Here is a 20,344-nt window from a genome sequence, read left to right on the forward strand (position 1 = left end):
AATACATATTACAGACCTCTCCCTGGCAAGTATTGTTAGAGCTGTCGTTAAAGACCTCCAAAAGTCTTAGCTGTGCAATTGAAAATGTTTCCAAATCCTCTTATCCCAAACATAACAAATCTCACTGTTGTTAAATCTGATGTTTTGTAAATCTGATACTACTTGGCTTATTGGGGGGGCTGGAGAACATTTTTTGTGCAGCAACACAGATCTCCAGCACAGGAATAATGCATCTCTGCAGCAAGGGAATAACACGGATCTCTGGGAAGGGATTTATGCAGGCTGGTGGAAAAGGAACAAAAATCAAAGACTACCTCCAGTGCAGCATGAAGATGATTCTAGGATTAAAAGGCACAACAATGCTACCCAATTACAGCCCCGCCTGGGTCACGCGCTACGCGTCGCAGAAAGAAGCAAGATGGCAGATACCCTGGGTTATTTTAATTAATTTAATCATGTGACTAATTGGTCTCTGCTGGGTTTCTGTGGTAACTGCTTCCTAAGTGCTGATGGGCAATTGTGTTAAATGTAGCTTGGAAACTGCACGTAGGGTGCAGTGCCTTCTAGAGAGCAAAGGGAATTGTACAGCTGTGCGGGGAAGGTGCTCCCGCTGGGGCACTGATTATCTCCGAGCAGAATGTTTACAGCTGCACTGTCCTCTTTGCTCCTCTGCGAGCACATTTCCCAAAGGAATAGGCTTATTTGCAGAAAAACGTGCCAGACTTTCTCCCCCTTGGGCGTGAAAGTAGATTTCCTGTCGGACTATGTGAAGGCACAAGGACGCGGCAGAGCAGGCGCCAGTTGGAAACAAAGGGAGAGCAGCCAGAGAGCAGCGTGGGCAAAACCCAAATGATTCCTGCCTGCACAGTGTGAGGCCCTTGAAACCAGAATGTCTTCTGAGCAGTGGCTGTATTTGAGGGTAAATCCATTACTGAGCCCTGACACAAACATCGTGCAAAATTGGGGGTTTTTTTTGTATCCAACTGCTCCTGCATCTCTTGTATTATTCATGAAAGCCCTAAATCCACCCAGGTCACAATTAGCATGGGGTACTGCAACGTGGCACAGAGCCACCTTCCAAACTGGCAAACGTGAAAATGACTTGTAAAAGTCACCCTTTGCTTCACAGGGTTGGATTTTGGAGCTCTGTGAATGAGAACTTGTCATCCTGCTGGATCCAAACTCACACCCGCGTCTCCTCACATGATTAATGTAACAGCGCGCATGGAAAGATGATTAATAATAGCAACCTACATTCCAGCAATCACAATTGCACAGAAGAAATGACTGTTTAATGGGGTGTTAAGTTAAACCCTGTTAAGGGCACGGAGAAAACACAACTGCAAATCTCCTCAGTACCTTTCACCAGAGGAAAACCAACCTAAGAAAACATCCGCAAGACGACACAAGATGTGCTGCAAACACAGAACACAACACAGAAGAGTAACTGTCACAGCTTATCCTAACTGCAGTAACAGGTTAGGAAACGTAGGAAGACGTAGCCAGAGAGAGGTTAGAAGTTTGGTAGCTGTATTGCAAAGGCTAGAAAGCTTGCATGAAGCAAGGGAAAGGATAAGGCAGAGTGTGTCACCTCCCTGCCCTGGGCTACTGGGGGATAAAGAGCTATCCAGCCTCAGTATGGCAGACCTGGGCCTTCTATTTAATATAAATGAGGTTAAATTCAAAATGCCTTCTACAGCTGTAGGAGCAAAAAGTGCCAGTTGTAGATCACAGAGCACACAGACAAATTCCCATATTCCTCTTTCTTCCTGTTGAAAAGCCACCATTGGCTTGTAGCTTGGGACTCAGTTCCCATCCCACTGACACCAGTGGAAATGTTGCCTCTAATACCTATGGGACCAAAATATTTCCTTTGTTCCTAAACTAGTGGTCAATACCTTACTGCATATTCTGTTCTGCACTTTATATTGAGTTATTCAAACCTAAGTTCAGGAGTGAAAAAAAACAACTGAAAATAACCCCATTTGTGATCAGCTTTCTTCAGGAAACCAAATTTAGGAAGCATCTTACAAACTACACAACATGCTCTAATATCTCTATTGGTGTCCTTTTAAAAAGTCAGGCATAAAGAAGGTGCTACACATTATGTTTTATACCAAAATGGTCAGTATGAAGTAGACTCCTACATGACACTTCTTTAAAAACAGCCCCTGCTATGAGAGGTTGAACACAAATTCACATATTGCTTTGATCTTTTAATAAGAAATGTTCTACATTTTCCATATTTGCATCAACAGTAAATATTAGAAAATACTGACATTTCCAAAATGCTTCAAAAGGGCAGTGTGGTGACACTGGTAACTGGATTATGAACATTGAAAATGTTTATGAGAGATCTGAGGATGATTGCAAGGGAGACAAAACATTTATTCCATTTTAATGATAAAAACAACACTTTCCAGTGACACCACAGTAAACCCATTGCTCCTCCAGAACCTGCAAGGACTAAATAGAGCCATTACAACTCCTACACTGGTCGAAAATCACAGCTGATGGAAGTAGCCCTGTTGATTTTAATACAGCTACACCTGCTCACACCAAGTATGTATCTGGCTGACCAAACGGGACACCTCAGTTTAGGGCTGGATTCTGTCACGGAGCCCCCCACTCTTGTTGTGCCACCAGTGCAACTGCCCTGGTTAGGAAGATGGGTGTCACCACAGTGATCAGCCCATTTGTTCATCTCGACTGGCAAACTGCAGCTGACAACAGCCAGCACCTGAAGGAAGGGGTGAAAAATACCCTGTAACACACAGAGTCACAGGATGTACCCAGGCTCACGCTGGCAGGCAACCTCTCTGATGAATGAGGTTTGGTTTCCTTTGCTCTTTTAATTGGCTCAGCTATATGTTTTGCTAATAATAATAATCACGTTTTTTCAAATCTGTGCAACTACCCTGTTTCACTTCAGGCCCAGTTTGACTGCTACCCCAGACAAAGCCCTCCTGTTTATTGCAGTGGCTGGTGGCTCAGGCCTCTCACCGCCCTTAGCGATAGCTCAGGCTAAAACTGGGCAGTGCCATTTTGGGAAGCAATTCAGCCTGCTGATTCCCAGTATGCTACCCTTTCATTTCTGCAGAAGTTGGAGGTGGAAAATCCACACAAGAGGGTGTATGCATTCCCTCTGCCACTGCCAGCTTCTGTATTTACTACTGTTTGCTCATCCCAGCTTAGTCAGTCCCAAGGACTTCAGGCCACAGTTCCAAATGCTAACACTCTGAAATTGCAAAATATTAACTTCTTCCCAGCCTTCTCTCCCTTCTCCACAGGCTTAACACCTTAACATCAATCTCAGACTCCGCTCACCCCTTAATCCTGCCCATTCAAACTTCCTCCAGAACTTGCTGCTTCTTGTTCAATCCACGTTTCAGCAGCCACCCACTACCCTCCTCAACACCCTCACGCTTCAGACCCCAGCTGTGGCCATTTAACTACCAGTACATCTGCACAGTTCAGCTTATTACCCTCACCTATCCTCAGCTTCAGCCTCTTGTCCAGCTTCACTCACTCCACTAAACTATTTTTTCAGGTTGTTGTGCTGTTTGCTTTTTTTTTTCCCTAGACATACTAAATCACTCTCGACAAAGTAATTTAGTTGTTTTTTTCATTATTTCTAACAGAATTGTTTTCTGACCTGTCTGGTATCTGCAGCTCCTCCTGGTTCAGTATCAGCTGCAGTTTGTGAACTTGCTCTGTGTTCTCTTCTGGAGATCATTAATGAAACATGAAATAAGACCAACCTCATGAAAATCCCCCTGGCACTTCTACCCACAACCTGATATGCTGCTCTTTATCACCATCCTTTACTTTATTCCTTGAGCCCATTTTCAGGCCACTTGACAGTGTTCATATCCAAAGTAATTTGAATTAATCTGAGGGTAAGATTTCATGAGATGCTATTTCAAGTGCTTTACTAAATTTCAATTCCATTAGAACTTCTAATTCCCCTCCCTTGGCTGATTTCCGTGCCTGTGTGTACATCCTAGCTGTGTTTGCTTGGGAAAACCTCTGTACTCCTTTGTTACTCCTTGCCCATCTGGTAAAACTGCAGAAAATGCAGATTGGGTTGAGTGGGTTCATGCTTCAAAGTATCTGCTTTTTGATTAAAAAATTAATTTTTTTTTTTTATAAAACCAATTCATTTTTCTGTAGTGAATTAGAAACTTTCGTGGCAGATATGAAAACATTTCTCAGCATGATCAAGTGATTTTTTTGCCTTAGCATTGAACTTTGGAGTCCTTTGGAAAGCAAACAGCTTCTTATCTAAATGTCCAACTTCATATGAAAATGTGGACCAAGTTATGGTGCTGTGGAAGGCATCAAACTACCCATAAACATCCAGAAACACTTGAAAAATAAACAACCTTATCCAGCAAACATGATACTGAGTCCAAATAAATTATATTAATCTAAATATCTTTGTCTAAAAGCTGTTATGCATAAAAATGATGTGTGTCTCAGCTGTTCTTTACAATGCTACAACCTAACAGGTCATGCCTTACTGGAAGTTACTTTACTCTGGTGTTAAGCAAATCAAATACAAATTACTTAGAAATTCTCAGCTTCACTTCTTATGCTCAAGAAGAGAGCAACCCTCTTATCTCTCTTTTTTTTTTTCCTGCTTGTTCTTTTAAGCACTACACAAACGACTTCCAAATTTTCAGGAACAGTTGCTGGTTTTAATGATATATTGCAGATCCTTGTCAATATCTCTGCTGCTTCACACTTTTATTTCCTTAGGAACACTCAGCTGAGTACCATCTGCTCCTGGTGATTTACTGTTCTCCACTTGCTGAAGTTGCTCCATAACTTCCTCCTCAGAGACTTCAATTTTTGTTATAAGGCCACACTCTGATTTCCTGTGAAAAGTGTCCTTGGAACAGAAATTTCCTCCTCATCCTCTGTGGTGAAGATGGATGCAGAAAATTAATTTCATTTTTCTGCTGCTCTGCTTTGTCAGAAGGGGCTGGAGTCACAGCTGGGGGGCTTGGGGGAGCAGGGGACTCACAGGTGGCTTTTGTTTCCTACAGGGACACTTTTCCTACACCTTCTCCACTGCCTTGTACAGACCCCTTTCAGCTAACCCCTTGTTCTTTTTATTCCAGCACTTTACCTTAGAGATCTTTGGTTATAAACTGACTTGATTGTGTTGTCAGGCTTTTTTTTGTCTTAAAAGAAAAGCAAAACATTTGGTATTTCTGGTACAAATGTGCCTGGGACCCTGTTGGCATTTCCATTAGTTTAACAACCACACTTCCAGTTTGGGGAAAAAAAACCAACAACAACAACAAAAAACACCAAACAAATGGGGTTTTTTTCCTCTGTTGCTGAGTGAAAAACCACAGAAATAATAAGAAAACAAACCTCATGCAAAATCATGAAGCTGCCTGCATATAATGTGCAGGCAAATATGGACAGGGCCTGATGCAGGGCTCCTTACAAGCCATGGGACACCCTCTGACACTGATGGAATCTGGATTGGACCCAAAGGAAACACATCAAAAAGCCAGAGGAGTGTTTCTGTCTCATCTTCCAGTTACAGTAATCATAGGTGTTGTTTGTAACAGTAGTAGGTAACAAATTTTCCAATAAAAGTGTGATTTTTAAGTTGACAGTGTCCCTTTAAGCTTATGCACTTCTTCACTTAACTATGCCAGATTTACTCTCCCCTTTCTACTTTTTCCTTGCTCAGAGGTATATGTACCATCTGTGCATCTAATATGGTGTTCTTAAATAGCCTCCAGAGTGATTCAATGCTGCTTTTTTTCCCCCCTTTTTAAAAATTTTTCTCTTTGTTAACCCTTTTCCTTGGTATTTTAGAGCATTCTCTTTCAAGGCTTCTGGTCCTTCCTTTCTTTAGGATAAAGTTAACCATCTTCCAACATGGAAGTTAGGAGAGCAGCCACCTGTTCTTTTTATGTCCATACATTAGATGAAAATCAGTGGGGAGCTGCCTTACCAAGGCATTGATCATAGAAGCCCAGAAATCAAGGAATGGTGAAGGTTGGAAGGGACCTTCAAGCTCATCAGGTTCTAACCTCCCTGCTATGAGCAGGGACACCTCCCACCAGTCCAGGCTGCACAAGCCTCATCCAACCTGCCCTTCAACACCTCCATTGATGCCAGTTGATATCAAACCTTGATCCTGAAAAATTGCTCCTGCAAATGGAGGCATGAGACTGAACCATTCAACAGCCAAAGTTGATCACTATTACTTCTACACCATGAAATGACTAAAAACTACCTCATCATAAATATATAAACGTCAGTGTTGTGTCTGAATCTCAAGATTAAGTTTTTAAGACTTATACTTAGTTCTAGAAGCTCTGTTCCACCTGGTTTAGTAACACTGGGAAAGCCTAGGTGCTAAATTAAAACCAGTAAGACTCATTGAGATGGGGTTGTTGTTTGATTTCTAACTCAACAAGTCTCCCCTTTGATTTGACAGTCCAAATGTCAAGGGAGAGAAGGACCAGTGACACACAGGACACAGCACCACCCGTGTCTACGTGACACGGGGAAAACCACTGTGTTTGGCCAGTGCTGATGGGAAAGCTGAGTCCTTGATGATCTCACACCAACCTCAGGAAAGCTGTGCTGGGCTACCATACCCCACTGAAGACCCTTCCTCTCACAAAGCCAAATTAGAGCCAGAGAGGTACTCTGCTCTTAAAGTAATGGACAGCAACTGAGACACATCTCCTGCCCGAGCATCTCCACCAGCTCCTCCACATGCACCAGGGCCTCCTGCTTCTTAGGCAGGAGATTAAATAAACCAAAACCATCTGAAGCCATGCACAACCCTCCCACCCCCCAAACCACCAGATACTTCATGACTGTTCCTAAAAATTATTAAACAGATGAGTACATTTACTACAGACAGAGAATTGCATCCAGGCTGGCAACGTGCAACACACCTTTACTTGCAGCCCAATTTAAATTCAAATGGGTGAGTTGTAAATGCTTGGGGTGTTTTTTTGACAGAGATCAGCCCAGCACGGAACTCAGCTGGCCAGAAAACTGTTATGATTGCAGAAATTACTTTCTACAGGAAAGAGATCTGACATTTTTACACTTTTTCCCGGGTGTTTTTTTGACAGAGATCAGCCCAGCACGGAACTCAGCTGGCCAGAAAACTGTTATGATTGCAGAAATTACTTTCTACAGGAAAGAGATCTGACATTTTCAGACTTTTACCCTACAAACCCCACCTCGTTCTCCCAGCAAGTTCAACACCTGCGCATCGAGGACGGCTTGATGTGCAGAGAGAAGCTGATTCTCACCAACAATTCCTGGTAGTAGATTTTCCTGTTCATCAAGCAGCTCATAAATTACACCCATTTGGCCTCTCCCAGCCTCATCTAGACTCACGAGGCAAGATTCAAGGTTAATGTGTGTAAGAGTTTCTTCAGTCTCCCCGTAAACCAGCAAATGTTTGCTAAACCTAAAAGGGATTCAACTTTCCTACCTAGCAGGGGTCAAAAGATACACAACGTGATTTACTCTGACTCAGCCTCATCCTTGAATTTGTCCCAAGATTTCTGGGTGTGGTGGGGAGGGAAGTCATCACTTGGTAAGAGTAAGAGAGTAATGAAATGCAGATTATCAGTCGAGAAGAAACCCTGCAATTCCAGTGAGCTGCTGCCTCACCTGCACAAGTTACTTCACCACTAGAGAAATCTGGTGGCAACATGTGCTCCTGGGAAACTTCAGGACTAGAAATGACCTCCCACCTTCAGCTGGGCCCCTCAGGTTTCCTACTGCTGCCCACCGTGGTCCCCTGCCTGGGCAGAATTTCACCCCATTATCCTCTGTGGTGAATTGGAATATTCCATACATCCTTCCAGGAGTGTGTACCAAGAGTGTCATTCAAAATATCACTTCCAATCCAAACATATTTTTGAAAACCATATTTGCTTAATTTTGTTTTTTAAATAAAAATATATAGAGTGAAAAAAATACTCGAGCTCCTTTTTCAATATTTCCCCAAGTTAATGAGCTGACTGAGAAGTGAACAGATGCATTAAGGGAATAATTAATTCAAATGTCATGATATTTTTGAACAAACATATTATTTAATATGCATTTCATTATTTGCCCAGCTCCTATTAGGATTAATGATTGATGTGTTCGTTAGGAAAGGGAAAGGTGGCACCAAACATAATCTGTGCAAATTAGATTCACTTTGGAGATCTACCCTAAGTTTTCATCAGAATAAAGACTGTTCAGGATGCTCATTCTGTGCTGATCACATGGAAGCAAAGCTGGAAGGTGCCTCATTTCATCCAGGGCTGTGAAGAACAGCCCCAAGGCAACATGGGCTAATAGAAAATAACCTCAGCTGAGGTGTGGAAAGTAGGAAAGAGCAACATTTATTTAAGTGACTGCACAGCTCACATAGGGCCAAAGGGGTTCAGAGGTAAAGTTAAGCACCCATATGTATTATTTCTGCTCATTTTCTGAATGCATCATGGTTATGCATTTGAACTCTTCAGTCACAAATCCCTTGGTGATGTAAAAACCTTCTGGATACAGACCATCCTGTCTCACCACACTTTTCAACAGAGCAAAACGTCTGGTTTTTTCCCCCTAGTGTCTCCATCAAAAATTCATCCAAAGTGATTTAAGACTTCAGTAAAGCACCCCAGTAACCTCCAGAAAAACAGCTACTGGCTACACTTCTTCCTTCCTCATTCTGGCAGGCAGCAATTTCTTGCACATCTGCAATATCCAAGTGACATTAACACCTATTTAGATCCAACTCATTGGTCTAACCTGCAGACACCTAGTGTGTGAAATCCTTAAAAGCATTTCTAGTCAAGTCCTAATGCAATTAGTGGTGTTTTGCTGTAATGTCTGTATGTCTGGTGTCAGGTCCTGCACTTGGGTCACAACAACCCCAGGCAGCACCACAGGCTTGGGGAGCAGTGGCTGGAGCTGCCCAGCAGAGAGGGACCTGGGGGTGCGGGTGGACAAACAGATGAACATGAGCCATGGTGTGCCCAGATGGGCAAGGACACCCACCCCATCCCTGGCCTGGCTCAGGAATGGTGTGTCCAGCAGGAGCAGGGAGGTGCTGGTGCCCTGTCCTGGCCCTGGTGGGGCTGCAGCTCCAGCACTGGGGGCAGCTCTGGGCCCCTCCCTGCAGGAAGGACATGGAGGGGCTGGGGCAGGTCCAGAGGAGACACCGAGCTGGGGAAGGGGCTGGAGAGCAAGTCCTGTGAGGAGAGGCTGGGGGAGCTGGGGGGGTTTGGTCTGGAGAAGAGGAGACTGAGGGGAGACATCATTGCCCTCTGCAGCTCCTGAAAGGAGGGTGCAGGGAGGTGGGAGTTGGGCTCTGCTCCCAAGTGAATAATGACCAGAGGAAATGGCCTGAAGCTGCACCAAGGGAGGGTTAGACTGGACATGAGGAAGAATTTCTATACTGAAAGAGTGGTCAGGCCCTGGAACAGCTGCCCAGGGAGGTGGTGGAGTCACCATCCCTGGAGGTGTTCAAGAAATGTGTAGATGTGGCACCTCAGGACATGCTCTATTGGCTGAGGTTGTAGGTTTGGTTTTTCTGTGGGTGCTTCTTGGTGGAGTGTGTGTGGTTGTGTGTGGTTGTTTGGGGTTTTTTTTGCTTTGATGGTTGGACTTGGTGATCTCAGAGGTCCTTTCCAACCATGATGATTTTGAGATTCTGTAAACAAAACCCACAGTCTGGCAAGGAGAGATGGAATGGCTGAAGCTGTCCAGAACTGATGCAAGGACATCTCTTGTAAACTGGTTGCTTTGTTTGAATAAAATTCCTGTTGTCCAAGAGGCAGCAGATTCTCCAGCTGTAATTAGCATATTCATCTTGATATAAACCAAAGTAGCCAGAATGCAACACGACTGGTGTAATGGGACATGGTGGTTAAAATTAAAAGTGAACACGCCTTTTAATTGGATTGGATACCTGCTAGTAATTCAGACAATGGGAATTTGATTCAAATTTATAGTATTAAATGGCAGCAGATGGACAGTAAAATGTCCATTGAGTTTGCAAAGTGACAAGCATGCTGGGTTTGCCAGATCCCTTCATTAAGTCACTGGTGGCATCAGTCAGGTGCTGATGCATCCCATCGTTAGCAATGCTAATACGGTCCTCTTTGGTGTGGATGAGCAGTTAGATATTCTGACTGATGGTCTCAGTAGGTTAATTTGGAATTTCATTTGCCTCTTCTAATCATCAAACATCCCAGCTTTGGTTTAGGGAAGGAGTTTTATGAGGTTTCTGGGTTCAGTATCCAGTAAGTCAAAGGGCCAGCTGATGACAGCGAGATAATGATGCGACTCTTCTCCTTTTTGACTGATGGCCCCAAACTCTCACACAACTAGGGATCTGCTTTATATGTCAGTATCTATTCCAGATTCTTGGTCACTGTCTGTGGCCTTCTACCCTCCACAAACTTTAAAAACAACCTCTGATGGAGGATGTTTTCCTTCCCCCTCTTTCTTCAGATGGTTCCTCAAAGAAATTGGCGATTGTTCCCCAAGCTTGAACCGTTTCCTCTGCAGACTTGATGTCTCCCCTGCACTCACTGACACCTCAACAGAGCAACCATAACTATGGAGATGTTTGTTGCCTCTTCCCCTCCTACCTTCAACCATTTGCAAGAAACCTTATTCATTGGCTTCTGTGGCCAATTCATGCAGGCAGACCTGGAGATGTGCACACACACACAACACACACACACACATACACACACACAGGTAAACATTCTTTGCATCAAGCTGCTCTAAGCAATTTTCCAAATTTCCAAGAATTATGATCATTTTACAAACTACATTTTGCAGGTGCATAAGAATGAGAAGGAAGTAACTTTTTTTTGCTTTTTCCTTTTCTTTTTTTTTTGCCTTGTCTTAACAGGGAGTGTGTTAAACGTTTCTTATGCATTGTTAGGCTGCACAATTAAGCTTGAAATCAAGATAACTTTCTCTGACAACCCTTGGTAATAGTTTGGGGGAATGATAGCTTCTGTTTACTCCCAGTTTTTAGTATGTATTTGTATATGCATGTCCATATTAATCACACAGTGATACACACTAATTAACAGGAACCTATTCAGGCAGGAGCACAAGGGCATTCTAGGGAGTACGGGTGTTGTGAGCACTTTGTCTTTAAACAGAACTTGAAAATGTAAGGAATTCTCTAATGCAATAGAACTCAGGAGTAAATAAATGCACTGTTTGATTGCTCACAGTTATTCTTGCTACAGAGATAAGACAAAAGAGCACAAACCAGTGAATGTCTGGACTACTGACTGGTACACGGTGCTGCCCATCACTGTCCTGCATGGGGAGGAAAGAGCCAGCATCGTTTACTTCTTCATGGTGCTAAAGAGCAGTTTTCTCTTGCTTTTTGATTGATGCCTTTTTGTTTGTTGGTACGAATGAAATTTGATTGCACTGTAAACAAAGACATCTATCATCTTTTTTCCCTGATTGGGAGGCTGTGTGAAGCAGTAACAAGGTCAAGTACAAAACACTGTCTGCCAACCTTGCAGTCACTTTGTCTCTGGTATCTTAGTCAAATCAAGTAAATTATTCTGTAATATATCTGTGAACAGAGCCTATAACCTCTGTGAATGCAGTCCTCATTCTAGATTTGGCTATTTGGTCATAATAAAATTGCTTTCTGACCCATTGAGTCAATAAACTTAATTTCAAAATTAATCTTTTCAGGCTTCAAACTCACTGGATCCAATTATGAATCCAATCGTTCCCTTTAAATTTAATACCCTGAAACTTGGTGGTCTAGTGCTTCTTGCCCTTATGTGCCTCTTTGGTACTTAACTTTATATTAGTTGGCCTATAAAATTAAATCTCTAAGGAAGGAAGTGTCAGAACAGCTTCAAATCTTAGATCTTCAATTACAAATGTTAGTATGAAATGCTCCCTTTTCCTGCAACATTTCCTTTTAATTGGTATGATTACGCACAACAGGTTATAATTATCCACTAGTTCATTACAGGTCTCTGACTATCCATACTAGACCAAACAGGAGCAGGAATTCAGATGTTATTTTTCCTTGGAAGTGGTGGTGGTTTTTTTAGCTTTTATCCAAATTGGTCACAGTCCAAACACTTCAGTCTTTGCCTAAAGGGGTGAAAACCCTGATTTTTGTCTTCATTTATTTCCAGTAATTTACATAAAATTACATTCTGTGGGAAGATCCACTAAAATGTTTAGATATCTCATATTTTTTTTATTCTTACAAAGTATGGGTGCTAATACAAATAATTTTAAATGGTCATGACTGCAGGATATCTGGGGCAAAACCTGCATTTCTTATGAGAAAAGCAACTTAAAAATCATGCAAGTCTTTGTCCTTCCAAATTCCCCATCCCAGCCATGAAGGATCTTGACAACCCTGGCTATGTATGGATGCAGGGGCAGTCTCTGGAGCACCAACAGACTCAGCTCCCCTGGGACAAAAGGCAGGAAGGACTGATGTGGACCTCTGACTCAACTGCTTGGGTTCAAACACCCTTGAGGCCAGCAAGGTCTTGCTCGACCTACAGCAGAAGCAGACAGGGAAGGAGGTGGAGGTTGGGAGCACTCGGTACCCACCCGAGGTGGGGCTTTTTGGAGCACTTTTCTCTGCTCTCCAGGGCACTTCCAGGTGGTCTCATGTCAAGCCTTCTCCCAGCTGGGAATGCACCACTTCAGCATGCATTTCCCTTGGGTGTGGGAGAGGATTTTGTTATCAGGATGATGCCAAAAAAACCCTGATTCTGAAGGCATCGACTGGCGTTCAGGGATGGGTAATTTGCAGCATCACTTAGTGTCCTTTTGAGACATTAGTGATGACTTATTCCTTACTGTTTAAACATTTTAAGCAAGTGCTTATTACAGCACTTCTTCTCTAGAGGAGGGAGGAAGGGAAGACTCCTTCACAGAACCCATTAGGAAACTCAAGCCTTAAATGAAGTGACCACAAAGTCCCACCAGCCCCCAGCAACACAGCAGCTGTACATATCTAAGGTAACACAAGGCTTTACTGTTGCAGAGATCTGCTGCTTAGAACATCCACAGGGCAGGTGAAATGAGACTATTTTTACTTCTCTGTTTGAAAAGCAAGAAGTGTAGAGTGGCAGAACTTCTCAACTACAGAAGTAAGCACCAGGCTCATGGAGCAGGCAGGTATGCTGTTGGACTAGTAATAACACGTTAAAGGTCACTGGTTAAATCTGAAACTATTGCAGTTTTCTCCTTTGATCTTGTGCCTCAAGCCTCTACTACAAACCAGTGAAGTGCAAAATAAGAAGCATGAGGGGCTGCTGATTTCTGCTGTACCTGCCTGAATTTAACAGCAGCATTTCCTACATTTTTGATCCTTGGGTCATCTCATGCCATAAATACAAAGGCAGCTCCGAATTTCCCCTGCTGGGTCAGATCCTGTGCAATTCCAGATGCCACAGGTGCAAAGAGGAAGAAAAGTTGACCCACTGGCTTAGCTTTGAAGGGGAGCCAATGTAGTAACCAACACTTTATCAATTATATGGAATTTGTCCTGTTTTGACAAGTCCTCCCATATGACATGTTAATTTGCAACCTCTTTAGAATGTTTCACTGGGAGATGATGGTAAAATAAAATCAGGAACATCTATTGTTATTTAGATATATACAAAATATTTAATACAGAGAGCTTTCTGGATGGAAATATTCAGCATCTTTCAGCTTCTAGAAGAAGTTAACAGGGGTGTAGGAAAGGGAATCAGAGGGAATTAGATGCTCTGATTCATCCTTCCTCATAACATAAGGACAAGGAGACCTCCAACAAAGCACATGGGTAATAAATTGTAAGTCAGGTTAAAAAGAACTTTCTCATATATTTCCTGACTGATTAAATTCATGGCCATAAAATATTAGTGAACCCTACTACTCATGGGTTAGCAGGTGGCTGAAGCACACCTATGCATCAATAAGGGATCTAAAACCTCTTACTTCAGGATCTAAGCTGAGGGAGAATGTACCATGAACTGGTTGTTCTTTCATCTGCCCCCCCAAGGCTTCCTGAATGAGCTGGTGCTCCTCACTGCTGGACACACAGGACCACCTCACTAGGATCACTGACAATGCCTCCACTACCATGAACTATCTTACCCATGTACATTTGTACCAGCTGCAGGTGATCTGGATCCTGCCACTCCAGAGTGTCTTACACGTTGCAAGGCACATCCACGTGTGTGTGTGTGTGTGTGTGTGTGTGTTAAGGCACATCCTACTGCACACACATAAACACACGTGTGTGTGTGTGTGTGTGTGCGCACATACATCCATGAATCCTAGTTTTCCAATGAGGAGCACCTAAGGAGGATACAATTGCCTCCTTTACACTTTTTCTACACTAAAAGGATGCAAACCCCACTCCTCACAAGAAGATTCACATGACTTTAACCTGACCATCTGCTCCAGTAGACACGATGAGCTTGATTCTCTAAGACTGCCACTAAAATTCCACTCTACTGATTTTTGCAACCTAATTCTTCAGGCATTTTTCCCCCCTTTTTGTTGTTGGGTTTTGGTGGGGTTTTTTAGGCAGGATGATGTGACCCAAATTTATAAAGGAGGCCAATTTGCTCTTACATTGCATCTTGAATCTAGGATTCCTATGTACTTATTTGTTATTACCACAGATGTAAAAGACCAGATTTAGAGACCTGAATTCAGCTGGAACCTGACAAGCTTTGAACATTCTGTAGTGTTGGGGAAAATGGCATAATTTAGAAAACTAAAACCTAATGGGTTTTATGAATAATAAATGTTTCTAAGACAATAAAGGCTACCCAAAGACTCACGTTATTAAGCACTGAAAGGACACAGCTACTTTTTTCAACAAGTAAAAATGCCAGAGCATTCCTTTGTTATTTTTCCTTAAATGAAATATCACACGTTCTGCTGCAGGAACAGCTGCTGAAGTAACCTAGAGGGCATTTTCAGGCACTGTACTTCAGTGATTACAGCAATTTTTGTAGACACTCAATATTAGGAATGCATTCTAATTTTAGACAGAGTTAAATTTAAATTGAGTAGGAGGGGTTTTCACGCTACTCTAGATGTTCTAGCACTGCTTGCCCCAGCCCAAAACCTGCATCGTGTCTGAATTTTGCAGCAATGATAGAATCCTAGAATCATAGAATGGTTGAGGTTGGAAGGGACCTTCAAGATCATCAGGTTCCAAACTCCCTGCTATGAGCAGAGACACCTCCCACCAGCCCAGGTTGCTCCAAGCCCCATCCAACCTGCCCTTCAACACTGCCAGGGATGGGGCAGCCACAGCTTCCCTGGGCAACCTGGGCCAGGCTCTCACCACCCTCACACTCAAGAAATTTCCTCCTCATGTCTAATCTAAAATTCCCCCTTGTCCTCTCCCTCCCTGCCCTTGTCCCAAGCCCCTCCCCAGCTTTCCTGGAGCCCCTTCAGGCACTGGAAGCTGCTCTAAGGTCTCCCTGGAGCCTTCTCTTCTCCAGGCTGAACAGCCCCAGCTCTTGTGAGTTCTACACTTTAAGAGAATGAAACTAGAGCTGACAAGCAGCAGTGGGAAGACACCTGCTATCATGATGGGAGTCAGACTTAGGCCCTAAAAGCATTTACCCACTAGCCATGACCCCAATGCCACGGGACCTAGTGACACTGTCATACAAAGCCCTCCTCTACTATATTTTCATTAGTCTCCCTCTTTGTTTTGTCTATGCAGCAAGTATCTTGGGACTCTAAGGCCAAATTGTGACTTTTATGTTACTGCTTATCAGTTTTTTCCATTCCCTGCCTCACAAAACCCAAGCATCAGGCTGAAGGAAACTGAAAGAAACAGGGTTAGTAAAGGGCCGACAGACAATACAGATGGAAAGTGGAGGGATTGGGTGAAACAGAGAAAACCAAAGAGAAGAGCTTCTATCGGGTGCTAAATGAGACGCAGGCCGGGCTTGATTAAAGCTCAGGCTACATGGGTTATCTTTCCTTATTTCTCTTACCTTGTTTCTCTTGAAATACGCTCTTCGGCAAGCGGCAAAGCACTTCTCGCTGCAGAAGCATTTCACTTCACTTCCCATACTCAGGGAATAGCGCTTGATTCCAACTTTCTGGCACCAGGCACACATTATTTGTACATTTGACACATCATCTTCTACAACAAAAATATAAGAACAATGTTTACACGAGATGCAAACACCTTCCTCAGACATCTGCACACCTACTCTTAGATAAAAGCAGCACAGGCTCATCCTGGTTCTAAATCCTCACTGTCTGTGCCTGCCTGTGACCACCAGCTCTGTCCTCAGGCAGCCAGTGACCTGTGCCAGGCAGGCTCAGCAGACTGGCAAGGCTTCTAAGATGGCTGGAAAAGATGATTAGCTTAAAAAATGGTGCATTGCTGAAAAGCTCTGGAAACCTCGAGAGGTTTTTAGCATGTTTAAGAGCGCACAAATCTGTATTAAATGAGTAACCAAGACCAGAGGCTTAATGAGCATTGCTGCTTTGTTCTTGTTACTAATAGTCTGTTGTAGTGAGCCCCTGAGATGTTCTGCTCAGCAATTCAGTGATAAAAGACACCCAGAAGGTTCTGCACCAAGACAGGTCACTAACAAGGTCCCTCTTCCAAGGAAGAAGGAACATGAAATGCCCCCTTCTCAGCTGCTTCGAAATAATAGAATCATTGAACAGTTTGGGTTGGAAGGGACCTTAAAGATCACCCAGTCCCAACCCCCTGCATGGGCAGGGACACCTCCCACCAGCCCAGGTTGCTCCAAGCCCCATCCAACCTGCCCTTCAACACTGCCAGGGATGGGGCAGCCACAGCTTCCCTGGGCAACCTGGGCCACTGTCTCACCACTAGTGAGTGGTGACCAGTGCACAAAACAGGGACCTCTCGTGTGAATAGAGTAGTCACAGAAACACAGATTCAAGCAAGAAGAAAGACACATCCCTGTGGTAAAGTCTGCCAGGTTATTTTCCAGTCTTTATGCTCACCAGTCAGAGAGAGTTCCTAAGTTTCTTTGGAGCTCTTCACTAACACGTGATACCTTCTGCCATGAGAAAAAAAACCCAGGGCTTATCACTAAAATGCTAGCAACATCCTTGTGTGCTCATCATTTCCACCCCACCTTCACAGATGGGGACTGTGAATAGTTAAGTCTCCTAAACAGATCAAGACAGTAGATTTAGCAGGAATCTTTCTGACTTAAAACCCAAGAGTTCTTCAGTTCTGATGTCCAGTCTATGACACAGCGTGACCTTCAGTTACAGACAGCAGCCACTGCCTAGCTTCTGGAAAATAAAAAAATCCCCAAAGACTGATTGTTAAAGTAGTTCCTGGTCCATGAGCTGTGGAGAATTCATAGCTCAGAGAGTCTGTCATGCAGCCATCCCATTTCCCTATAAAGGATTTGTTTTTGAAGCTACGCTGTCATCGTTCTGTAAAATTATTGGCAAACTAATTTTTAGCAGAGTGATTTGGCTCCTTGCCCTGGCTATCATAACTCAGACCTACATGCTGCATTTTATTCACCTTAACCAAATAAATATTGCCAGTTTAATAACTTCTTTTTTTTTTTCCTTCTACAAATTGTATTAGGATTTATAGCCACAAATAAAATTGTACAATGTCAGGTAATGACCTTTTAGTTTTAATCAGACTGTCTACCTTTAAACCTATACTTAAGGTTAAGTTATAAGACTTAAGTTATAAGACAGATTTGTGTTTAATGCATTTTATCACTTACCCTTGAGAGTGAGATTTGCCAATAACAAAAATGCTTTCATGCACTGAACATCAAGAGAAATCAAAACAATTTGGCCAAAATGATCACCAGCCACCTATAGGGTGAAGAGGCCTGTCCTGGGGCTGGTTGTGTCTCAGCACAGGAGCTGTCACAGCTTTCTCTTCAGACCAGGATGCCCCCTGATCCAGCACATCCCACCATTTTTATCCCAAGCCACTTGAAGTACCAAGCTTTTACAGAGGTGTCCTGATTCAGCTACTTTTGCACCATAATAAAGCAATTCCTTACAGACTGAACTTGCCCCTTGGAATGTATGAGGACAACAGAAGATCCTATGAAGCAAAGGAAACAGATGGCAAGCTCTTGTTCCAGATAACAAGAACATCCACGCTCCTACTGATAAGAAATGTTTTATCTCTGGAAAACAGAAGATCTATCAGTGATACCTGTATAATAGTCTTCACTTCTGGTGAAAGTAGCTTGTCATAAATGAAAAAAAAATAAAATTACAGAGCAGAAAAAGACTTCACTGGCAAAACAGGTGCTGGGCTACCTGTTTTTCAAACAGGTTGGCTCCCCTGAGGCAGAGCTTTTAAGGAGGAGCACAGAGGTCCACCAGTGGGATTCTCACAGGCTCCATGCACAGCTTCACAGGGGAAGCACCACAGCTACCACTGGACTCCCTGTTCACTGACACCCACCAACTGCCTCCCATGGGTGATGGGAAAGACCAACACCCCTGCCCATTTGCAGTTACAAAGCATCCCAACAGCAACACCTGTTTACATGGAAAAGATGCATGACACACCTCTCAGCAGGAGGTTACACAGGACAGTAAAGGTCAATCCACCTCCTCCTGCCAAAGACTTCCTCTAAGAGCCTGGCAAGATGAGAAGAGGAGAGGGAGAGGCACCTATTCTGCCAAGTTGTTGTCTCCCCATGCCCTGGCCAGCTGAACCTCACCTCCACCTCACAGGGAGCTCTCTGAAATAGCCCTTGGGACCTGATCATCAATGAAACAGCAGAGAATGGTCCAGAAAGTACTTCCAGCTGCTGTTTGCACCTCCAGGAAGGGACAGCTGATATCCAGAAAACCTCATCAGTATTAGTCAAAATGTTCAGCATTTTGAAGCAAAGAAGGGAGAAAGGGAGACATGGAGTCTGCCTAAATATTGAGAACTTGGAATTATTTCTCTCTTCTACTCCCTTCACCCACAGTGGTCAAAGAATGGTCATATACAACATAGTCTTTTTAATAGTAACTGTAACAATAAAACTAGATGTCTCTTCCATTTAAAAGACTCCAGAACATGGCTACAAAAGCTGGGTACAGCATGTGAAGCAGCCAGGAAACAACAGTATTTCAGAGCATGCACTTCCTGCAACAGGGCACGAACACTTCACTTCTAAGTCACCCTTGCTCCCTCAGGTGCAGGTTTGCCCAAGTACATTTTTGATTGTAATGGAATTAATTCATCAGGTGAAAAAAAAAATAAAAATCAAACACCCAGTATCATGTGATTATAGCCCCATGAACCACCTCCAAGAGCCCTGTGCAGCCCAGTGGCAGGAAGACTTGCTCTAGAACCAATTCCTTTTTCTTTTTGAAGCCAAGAATGGCAGAGGAAAGGACCAGAGCCATGTGCTGTGGCTTGTGGGTGTGGATGGCAGCTGGGGACAATGACAAAGGTCCAAACCTGATCATGTGCTTTCCTTCTTGATGCTGGTTGCAGCAGAGATCTGAGCAGAAGTTGTGAAAGTAACAAATAGGGATGTTATCATTGCAGTGTTTTCAACTTAGTGACCAAAAGTGCAATATGAACAGAAACCAAATAGTCTGTGTATTTCTACCATTACAAACCACAGCAGTGGGAAGCAATAACTTAGAAAAAAAGAATTAACTTCACTCTAAGGGTGGTGAGGAGCTGGAATGGGTTGCCCAGGGAGATTGTTGATGCCCCATCCCTGGAGGTTTTTAAGGCCAGGTTGGATGAGGTTTTGTGCAGCCTGGTCTGGTGGTTCCCTGCTCATGGCAGGGGGGTTGGAACTGGATGATCTTTAAGGTCCCTTCCAACCTTCACGATTCTATGATTGTGTGAAATAAAGAAAGCTAAAGGCTGGTGATTTAATCACTGTCTTTTGCTAAACACAAACTGGAATAATCCAAACCCAGTAAATAAAAATCTTCCATTCAGGATAAGATTCCTCTCTCTCTTTCCCAGACTCTTTCTCTGTCTTATAAGGCCAGATTCTTCAAAAATCACTTTATCAGACTTTCGTCCTCCTTTCAGGAAATTGTATCAAACCCTCATCCCTAGAGCACTCAGCAAGAAGACCCTACTACCAGAAGAAAGCAAGGAAGCAGGGAATTTCAAATCCAGCAGTTTAAGACTGCTCATCAGTCTTGAATCTTTACTCCAACCTTTTCCTGATGAGCTCTGCACTACGAAAGCTCCTCCACAGCAACTGCATCAGCACACTGCGTGGGCAATGTCCACCTCTGCTCACAGACAAGCTTTTGCTGGCAGCCTGGCTGTGCAGATCCACTGGAGTAACATGAGCTCATCCTGCCTGCA

At 43.4% G+C, this 20,344-nt stretch overlaps 1 protein-coding gene across 1 annotated transcript in view; it reads right to left on the minus strand.

The window, feature by feature from the left end:
* SOBP (sine oculis binding protein homolog (Drosophila)) overlaps window positions 1–20,344 on the minus strand; it is a 96,767-nt gene that overhangs the window by 63,365 nt on the left and 13,058 nt on the right. The window contains exon 4 of the mRNA XM_010003862.1: window positions 16,023–16,174. Coding sequence (XP_010002164.1) covers window positions 16,023–16,174 — 152 coding nt within the window. The remainder of the gene's footprint in view (window positions 1–16,022; window positions 16,175–20,344) is intronic.

This window comes from Chaetura pelagica, unplaced genomic scaffold, assembly GCF_000747805.2.
Source record: "Chaetura pelagica isolate M959 unplaced genomic scaffold, ChaPel_1.0 scaffold128, whole genome shotgun sequence".
Classification (NCBI taxonomy): domain Eukaryota; kingdom Metazoa; phylum Chordata; class Aves; order Apodiformes; family Apodidae; genus Chaetura; species Chaetura pelagica.